The sequence below is a fragment of the Pterocles gutturalis genome, unplaced genomic scaffold (genome assembly GCF_000699245.1).
Source record: "Pterocles gutturalis isolate BGI_N339 unplaced genomic scaffold, ASM69924v1 scaffold9158, whole genome shotgun sequence".
NCBI classification, from domain to species: domain Eukaryota; kingdom Metazoa; phylum Chordata; class Aves; order Pterocliformes; family Pteroclidae; genus Pterocles; species Pterocles gutturalis.
In genome coordinates this window covers 65,966-75,505 of record NW_010118035.1, presented here as the reverse complement: position 1 = coordinate 75,505, position 9,540 = coordinate 65,966, and the positions used below count along the sequence as shown (strand labels likewise).

At 39.0% G+C, this 9,540-nt stretch overlaps 1 protein-coding gene across 1 annotated transcript; it reads right to left on the bottom strand.

Moving 5' to 3' along the window:
• Positions 1 to 2,851: 2,851 nt before the first annotated feature.
• Positions 2,852 to 6,307, bottom strand: LOC104463635 (fibroblast growth factor 23-like). Its single transcript, XM_010076044.1, has 3 exons — positions 6,085 to 6,307; positions 3,803 to 3,906; positions 2,852 to 3,289 (listed from the first exon to the last, which is right to left on the bottom strand). The coding sequence occupies exons 1-3, from the start codon at positions 6,305 to 6,307 to the stop codon at positions 2,852 to 2,854; spliced, it is 765 nt and encodes a 254-aa protein (XP_010074346.1).
• Between the last annotated feature and the right edge of the window lie 3,233 nt (positions 6,308 to 9,540).

Here is a 9,540-nt window from a genome sequence, read left to right as displayed (position 1 = left end):
ACCATTTGAAGAGAAGGAAAAGTTTATTGGTATTTTTATAAAAGGAAACAGCGTCTATAATACATTGTTATAAATATTTATAAATATTCTGTGGGACTTAAGACCCACTCAAATAAATAAATAAATATGGCAATATAAATAAGTAATGCTTTCTTACTAGCTGGTGATGGCCAGCATCTCCTTTGAAGAATTAATTCTTCTGACATTTCAATGCAGTTCTCTGTAGTTACAAATAAGTTTTTTGATGCAAAAATCCATTGTGCATTCACTCTTAGCTTAGGGACTAAATCCCCTGGCTATTGGTGGAGTGAGCAACCTTTCTTACTTTGTTCTAATGTATGAATATAGAGGCTGTATAAAGATTTAACCCCACTGACATTTCTCATCAAAATTTGGTGTGGATTGAGGCAGAATTTCTCATTATTCCAATTGATGTAGGTCTGTTGACTCAGAGTTCTAGAGAGCTCTGTGGAGCTTACAATTTATGCAAAATTAGAACTTTTCTCACGTAATTGCAGTCCAGAGTTCTCAAGGGGCAAAAGCCAAGAAGAATGGTATAGGAATCAAGAAAAATTATTAAAATAGAATGCATAAATAAAATCACACCTCTCCACTGTACAGACAGCAAGGTAAAAAGTCTTGCTGTATTTTGAATAAGCAAGAAAACACTCAGCTATCTGTCTGCCCTGCAATTCTCCCGAATCTGTTAGAATCACTCCTTTGCTTTTGGAACTAATCAAAACCGTGAAGAGTTCAGAGGACGAAAAACAATCAAGTGTGAGGCAAAACTCTTGGTCTAATCCTAATCATTTGGCTTGTCCTGTGCTCCTAAGAATTTATATGAATTAGGAATCACTCCATGTAGGAAAACTATTCTAACAGCAGAATCAGGCCCTATGACTGTTCTAATGTAACTTCTTGGATGTTGTAGATAAAGAGATATCACGTATATATATGAGATAAAGAGATATACATGATAGCTCTTTATCTACAACATCCAAGAAGTTACATATATACATATATAGGGGGAAAAGAGAGATTATTTTAAATGCTGTCAGTAGGACAAACCCCATGCTAAAACCAGAACAATTTCAATGAAAGCAAGAAATGCAAAGGCCTTATTTTGGTTTGTTATGCTGTTGTAACTCCAGTGGCTTCAGTGAATTACTTCACGAGACATAAGGAACAGGACCAGAATCTAGACTAATGTCTCTTGCATTATTGCTATGAGCACGCTTGGGACAAATGTATCATTTTCAGTCTTTTGTCAGGCTGTCAAATATACTAAATAAACAAAACAGAAGAATCTGCGTCTTGGCATGCAGAACATGCACATACACCAAACTAGAATGTTCTTCTCAAGTATCTACCACACTGAATTTTTCTGCAGCTCATTGGTAACTTGCTATTGATTTCTGCAGATTACATCAAGAATAGCTCTTTCAAAACTACGCAGATGTAAGATTACAGGAAAACAAAATCAAAAGGAAAATAAATAAGGTAGAAAAATAGCTAAGCATATATACAATTTTCAGAGTCCTTGTGGAAATTAATATAGCTCCATTAAAACCAATCAAGCTATAGTGAATTCTAACAGCTAACAATTTGACACCTAAACTACAATTAAAAGCTCTGCTCTGCAGATATAGCATCTTAACTAAAGATTTGTAAACTTCAGATGCATATGTGGAGGTTAGATTCTGATAAGTAAATTTACCCATAACATATACCAATCTAGGGAAAAGTTTTTGTCAACATTAGAGATCTCCTGATTAATACTGAAGTGATTTCACTCTTACAAGTATAAAGCATCTGATACCTGCTCAGAACTAAATAGAAACACGGATGATAAACTTATATTCTCATTTTCTAAATACAAACCTAATTTTCACTCGTTAGATGAAAGTCTTCATGAGCTATTAATAGTTTTATGCTAATAAGGCATAGCTGTTTTTTATATTTCCCCCTTGTATAGTTCAGCAGCATGCAAAACAAACCATCCTGTTTAACACACTATTGATTATTAGTAATCCTAGTACTTCCCTCTGGGTTGGAATTATGCAAAACTAATGAGTGTCTCTACATTGTATTTCCATATTGTGATGCTAGAATTTAGTGAATATAGAAGTGTGATAGAGAAGCACTTGAGAGACAGTGAGGCTCTCCTCTTTTTTTCCCAAACCTCAGCTTGGATTCAGTAAGTGCCAGAAATGACTCTTGCTGCACAAGACCATTTGATCCTGTCCTGTTCTGCTGTCGGTTACTCCAATTTTCCATACATGCTGCTCCTGTGGCAGCAGTGTAGTCACTTTTTGACTTGTACGGGTGTGAAAAGAGACTGAATCTCCAACTTAACAGCTAAAACCATATATAGTAATTTTTATATAATAATACAACACACCATTAGTCAGTTTGTCTGCTATGCTTGTACAGCCAGGGATGGTGCTAATAAGAGGATTCTCTGCTTCTATTGGCATCTCAGTCTCTCCAGGTTTCTTCCCAGTTACATCAGTAACATAACATCAGTTTCTCATTTCATTCAAGTTAGTTCTTTTTTTCACTGATGCATTCTTAAGGTGATCCAGACCCTAAACTGTTTGTTTTGTATTATTCTTTTCAAAAATGTATCTTCTTTTCAGTAAAACAGAGGCTCAACTGGAAAATGTCCAAATTGTTTTTTCAGTAAACTGTCATCTATAATTACAAATTTAAAATGGAGGGTTTTTTCCCAATGTCTTTCAGGTTTCTAATAGCCATTTTGAGAGTTAGAAGTCAGACTGAGTGTGCTAGACGGTTCCTTTTGCCTATTACATTCTCCCATGCCTTCAGTTTGCAAGTGATGGGGCCCTAGTTATCTTGTAATATAAAAGCGAGGACTTGCATACCTCCTGGCATCCATCATAGCGTGTGGGTCATCTGGGTTGACCACGTCGTTCTGGTTGATTCTCATGGGTTCTCTGGGCACATGGGAAAAGTCTGCTTGCTGCTGCAACTGAGATCCGTACACAGAGATCTTTCTCTGTGGGACCAGGATCTGGTGAGGATCCATTGGATCAATATCTGCACTTCTAGTATATCTGTGGGGCTCAGGTGTGTTGAATCGAAACAAAGGGATTTCGTTTCTCCTGGACAAAAACTGGGAGTATGGTGGTGGATTCTTACCAGGGAAGAAAGCTTGTTTAATTCTGCCTAAGCTAACTAGAAAGTTGTGTTTGGGAGATTGGTACACATCATATCCATTTTCCAGTGTCATGTGGTTGAATGTGCAGTCCTCTTGACTGAAGTAATGCTTAGGGAAAAAAATAGGACACGTGTGAATGGAGGGATTTGGAGAATGACAAGTGCCAATTAAAGACAGAAAGAAGGATGAGATCTGGCAGCAGGTGTTTTTCTGATCTGCAAGCTCCATAACTCAGACAGCTCAGGTTCAGTCAAATGTAGATCTGAGATGCATGCCCATCTTTTCAACAAAGGTATTGTCGGGATAACACTCTTTTATTTCAGAGGGCTGCATTGTTTGAGCTACTCCTAACCTGTGTCTCTAGGCTACAGCAAGAATTCACATTGGTCCATCATTGTATCTCATTCTGCCCTCATTTACCCAAGCAGAAACTTAGATGATTTTTGTCAGCTCTGCAACTCAATGCAATCAAAGAAGAGAGCAAAGTTTAACCTAAGTGGCTTGCTTAAATCCGCATCCTCCTGCTGTAGCTATACAGATTTGTCCTAGCTGAGGAAATAGGCACCACAGTAGCAGACTGCATTTGCCTTTCAGTCTTGAGTCTTAGTAAAGCTTACTCACCGAACCAAAAATGTTTCCTTTCCTGTCCATACACAGGTAGCGTCCACTTTTCACACCTGTGATTATTACTGAGCCAGCACCCTCGGACTTGATCATTAGGGCACCTGTTCAGAAAAGCAAAGATGTCAAATCCAGGACCCAATTCAACACTGCACAGTTGCCAGACAGATCCACAGATGCTCTGACTGGAAGTGTTCTCTAGGAGGCTGAGTCAACCTCCCATGTGAACTGGGATTATTGCCCACCCAAGATTAGGGTAGCCCTGGCTTTGTCTGTCTGAGCCTTGGAAAGCTATCAGGATGGAGATGCCACCATCTCCCTGTGTGCCCTTTTTCAGTGCTGCACCAACCTCCCAAAATAAGTTTTTTTTTTTCTAACATACCCTCTGAAGTCCCAAACCACAGTCTGGGGCCATTGTCCTTAGTTCTGTCACCAGCCAGTACCAACGGGAGTTTGTCTCCCTCATCTCTGTGACTACCTTGTGGTATTACATTGTTCTTAACCTCCTTTTTGCTATACTAAACAAGCCCAGCTCCTTCAGCCTTTCCTGATTCTCAAGGCCTCCAACCATCCTCAAAACCCTCTGCCAGACCACCTCTAGTTTCTCCACATCCCATCTTGAACTGGGTTTGCTATAGTGCTCCAAGAGCAATTTCACAGGTGCCAAGTAAAGTGGTAACAATAACTTTCCTTGATCTGTTGACTACAGTAGGTTGTTTGCCTTCCTCTCAAAGCAAGTGTGCTGTTGGCTTGTATTTGACTTGGTGCCTGCTGTACCCTCAGGTCCTACCCAGGACACATCCAGCCTCGTCCCAGCCTATGTGGCTGCAGGGGGTTATTGCAGCCCTGGTGCAGTACATTGCACTGTTTGTTTATCTGGTGTCTCAGTGGTACCATGGTGAACTGGCAGAGACCCTGACAGCCTCCCTTTCATGACCCCTTTTGTTGTCTGACTTCCACCCTTCCTAATATTGGAGAATCTACTTTATGGCAAATAAGGATAAAACATGACATTTTGCTGGCTGTTGTTGTCTAAAACTTTGCACTGGTTCTTGATCAACATACCTAAAATGAGTTTTATAAAGCTTTTAAGTATGCAGGAAGAATAACAGCGAGACAGTGCAAGCTGTTCTGCAAGTGTTCCATTAGTAATTCCAAAAAAAGCCCCTATAAACTGAACTTGATCCTTTTTTTCCTCCTTGATTAAATTATAATTTTTAAAAACATCCTTTGCTTCTCATAAGTATATATATAAGTATATATATATAAGTAAGTATACGTACAAACATCAGTGCGTACACTTGCATTTTTAGTTCAGTGGATGAAGAAGATGCTACGCATAAATAATAATAAAGATGACTTAATGATGCCAAGCTACTTGCGATTTGGGCATTGCTAAAAAAGAAGTACTTTTGAAACGCTACGAAAGAACCCTAAGTCTTAAACCCTCCCCCCCCCCACCATTTTTCTACTAACTATAGTGTTTGGGACAGGTATTCATCAAAGAAAAAGAATAGCTTAGTTTTCCGTGAAAATAAACTATGCTGAGACAATTTGAGAACCTTTAAGCTACAGTAGGGAATGGTAACTCCAGAGGCTTAACACTTCTGTTATAACAGTCTGGGCTTTTGTATTTTCCCACTGTTTAATCAACTGTTGCATACTCAGTTACCCATGTTATACACACCATTGAGTTTCTGCCACATTAAAGACACAAATCTGAAGCTTGTCTCACAAACCAATTTCCCATGCAGAGATGCATTGATGTATTTGGAAGGAAACAACCTAGTTTTAGTAGTTATCAACTCTCTACCCCAAAATAAAGATTTGATCAGATACTATCAGTTTTCCACCACTGCTGTGGTGAGTTCCCTCAGTGCAGTTCCTTTGGCAGTACTGTCTCTGCAATGGGAAGGAGCTATGTGGGGGATATAATCACTAACCTCTAATGGGAACTTCCACAAGAAGATGTGGATAAAATCATGAAGTGAAGGATGATTCAGGCAGTTTTTGCTTGCAGAGTGTCACAGAAACCATAGGACTTGACTTCTCTTATGTGAGGAATGAAATTCCCCATCGGCTAGATTTCTCTGGAGCAATTTTGTTTATTTGTTAAACAAAATGAGGATTATAATTACATGTATTTTCCATCCCATAGCTATATTCCTCTGTCTGCCTGCCTAATGAGAGGAGGGGATTTTCTATAGGTAATGAGAAAGCAAAAGTCTTGTTCTCCCTCCCCTGCTGCCATGCAAACTGAGGGTCCTTAGTAAGCTACTTACTGTAAATGGTTTGGTGAGGAACACCATCAACATAGCCATCAGCGTTGATTTGGAGATGGAAGCTGTTCCTCTCTGTATCTGTGTAGAGGTGCATCAGGCGATCTCCATTCCCCCAGATGGGATTCAGCAGTGGAGAGGAGTTGGGAAAAGTGAGGGCAGCCTTCAGGCTACAGAGTACCATCAGCGTGTACCCCAGGCAGCTGTAGGGGTTGGTCTGCAGCATGGCTCTATGTTCCTAGCAGTTGGTTGGTATCTGCAACTTGATATGCCTCTGTGCTTCTTGGTTTCCCTTGGTCGCCTGTGTCTGGACTGCGAATCCTCAGATAGATTCCCTTCTTTTCTGCAGAGGCTTATAAAGGGCAGCAAAGTGACATCACACAGGAAAAACTTCTCCACATCCTTGATTTTTGTCAAAGCAACATTTTAAGTGTCCTGAAACCTCAAGGGAAGGATCTCTGGCTAAGGTGCGGGGGGGAAAAATGTAAGGTTTCTAAAGACAGCTCATGGAAGCTAATCATATGTTCAAATGTTATCTACAACCCTGTGACATCTGAAAGCTTCCCACGCCCCTGCTGTTAGATACAGGAAGAGCAATTCACTGCACTTTTGCTGAAGGGAATGACCCTTCAAACCTGAACTCTAGTTTTTTTTCTCAGATATGTTTACTCAGATTCCCACCTCCCCTCTCACTTTCCAAAATACCTTCTGATGTAAGGGAAACATCAAATACTGCTAAAATTTTTTGTGAATGTATCAAAAGCTGATAATAGGTTGTCCTGGGCCCGAGTGCCCCTTCATTATGGTGTAAGTTTAGCAGTGAGCCTGTTGGTCTGATGTTTGCGTCACTTCATTTAAGCAAAGGAAACTTGATATGAGCACAACCCACTTCAAATAAGCTGTCCCTTTTATTTCTTCTGTTTCATTTTGAGTCACCTAAGTAATTTGAAGTCAGACAAACAGCTGAAAATTACCTGTAAACCACTTTAAAACTGCATGTTTGTTCCTGCATTGCACATCTATCTGGCAGTCTTCTAAGGAGTCATAGAGGTTAGCATGGCAAGTAGGTCTAGGATCTGAGTCAAACCTGAAATCACTCATATTGGCACATTTTTATTATTTCAGGTACAGCAAGCAAGCTTGGAAGAACTACAAAGGGACATGACCAAACAAAAAAAAATAATAAATGGACAGTGATGCTAAAAAAATATTCCAAGATACAATGCCTGCTTTTCAGTTGTCTGGACAATGTTTTGCAGCTTTACAAAAAATTTCTGATTAAAAAAAAAGGTGGTTCCATTTAGTGTATGAAAATGCTGTACTAATGGGACACTGTGTATATGGGTAAAACAATGATGATAAGAATAACAGGTTATAAAACTAGACTGTGTTATGGTTTCTTTCAAAAATTAGTATAGAAATGAAAGGAGTACCAAACAATAAATTAACCACTTTTTTTTTTTTTTAATAAACCTGAGAATTTTAATTGTAGTAGTCTTAGGTTCAGTTACAGTCTCTAGTTGGACACTGTATGCAAAATTCTTGGTTTATTTAACAAGCTGTGGAGCAGTGGCATCAGCACCAAACATGTAACCAGTTGCAAAAAATTGATCTGACTTTTTCTTGTTGTTTAAAATTGCAAAACTCTGCCAAATTCTTCTGTCACACCAGTGTAAATCTGGAGACTTGCGTCAGTGTATATACACCTGTGTAACAGCATTTTTTAGCCAAAATGTATAAGGGTCATATCTTAAACCGAGAAGACTGACAAAGCTGTCTTCACTGAGAAGCAATCTAGGCTACAGATGTTTTACCGGTTATAACATCTGAACTGCTTTATCATCTTAATTTAAAAGATAGCTTGGAAGGAAAGGAGTTTTATTTTTTCTTCTCTTTTTTAAAGTGATGTATCTCTTTATTGTTGAAATTGTCCACCAATGTTTTTCACTCTATTATTAGAGCAAATGTTTGGGCTTTTTTGTTGCTGCTTGTTTGCTTCATTTTAATTTTGCTCCTTTTTGTTAGACTGCCATGGAAATGTAGAAGCTCAGAAGCAGTTGCAAAAGTTTCTGTGAGAGACGCTTACAGCATACTGTGTCCTCCTGGATTTTTTTTTTTTAATTCTTTTGTTTTGAATGCAGTTTTGCTGGTCTGATATTTCATATTAATATTGAATTTTTTCTATGCTTGCCATTATTCACTGATCATTATTCACTGATTCACTCTCTCCAGTATCTTAGCTGTAGAGAAACGATTCTCAGATGTTCAAAAAATTATTCAAACCCCATTTTAGCACATGCCAGTTGTGTGCAGCTGTTTCATTTTTTTAATGTGTCAAGGAGGCAAAGACTACTTTCACATGCTTAAATTGTTTGGCATTTTCAAAAGTTTCCCACTGGGTCAGCAAAACACCAGACTTTTCTGAGTTCTGTTTAAGCTGCTGGGCTAAAGCAAATTTATTTAAGTCTCTGCTTGCAAGGATGATAGTGCAAATTTTGCCTTTTCATAGATTTTTTTTAAACCTACAAATGCCCAGTGCATGTAGGTTTTTTTAACAATCCATTTCTTTTTTATTTCAAGCTGATCCATTTATTTCTTCTGTTGGTATGCCACTTACCTTTGCCTATCCATTCAGCTGTTGATGAAGTAACCAGGTGTATGAAAACTTCCTTACATTTTCAGCTGGTCTGTTAGTGTAATAGAAGTGATTACAACCTTTTTTTTGTATTATTATGCTGTTGCATCAGTAATCATAGTATTTCAGCAAATTTTACCACATATGTTGCTATTGCTTTTTTAGATCTCGATATTGTTCGGAGAGGTTTGACCAATCCCAACAGCTTTTCTCAGTTCTCAGTAAAGAATTAGCTGCAGAATCATAAGGATTTTCCTCAGTTTAAAGGGAAGAAAATTGTGGAACTGAATTTGAAGACCAAAAACATTTCAGCAAATTCAGAACTTCTGTTCCTCTTTAACAGCTACTGTAGTGAATGAACAATTCAGCTACTGCTTGAGTTTTGTTCAAACAGGGAAATAGTTTAATATCTCCTCTGGAGGAGGCTGCATTTTTAAGCAGATAGGAGGGAAAGTGGGTGCTGTGAAAACAGCAATGTGAGCCCATGTGGAGGCATGCTGGTGGGAAAGGGCAGGACTGACCTATGCCTTAGGACTGAATGTGGATGCTTCTATGGTCAGGATGGCCACGTTGCCACGTTTTTTTACTCCCCATTAAAGGGATGCTACACAGCCAGTGTCAGGTGTCACAGTGGTGCAGGGCTTTTCTTGGAAGCGTCCTGCAAAAGCAGCTGGGAGACAGCCCCAAGGTACCACCCATGGGGGAATCACTGAGATAAAGTGAGGAACTTCTCACTTCAGAGCAAGCTCGAAAGGAAAAGATGGATAAGACTGGCTCCATCTTGCAGACTGAAATTTATTTGAGAAAATAATTGATGCTCTTTC

What these genes read in the sequence shown, in the direction of transcription:
- LOC104463635 (XM_010076044.1), bottom strand. Translation starts at nt 6,307, where the DNA reads ATGCTGCAGACCAACCCCTACAGCTGCCTGGGGTACACGCTGATGGTA. An exon ending in TCCTCACCAAACCATTTACA is followed by an intron (nt 3,907 to 6,084) that starts GTAAGTAGCTTA and finishes TTTTCTGAACAG; the next exon opens with GTGCCCTAATGATCAAGTCC. An exon ending in AAGGAAACATTTTTGGTTCG is followed by an intron (nt 3,290 to 3,802) that starts GTGAGTAAGCTT and finishes TTTTTCCCTAAG; the next exon opens with CATTACTTCAGTCAAGAGGA.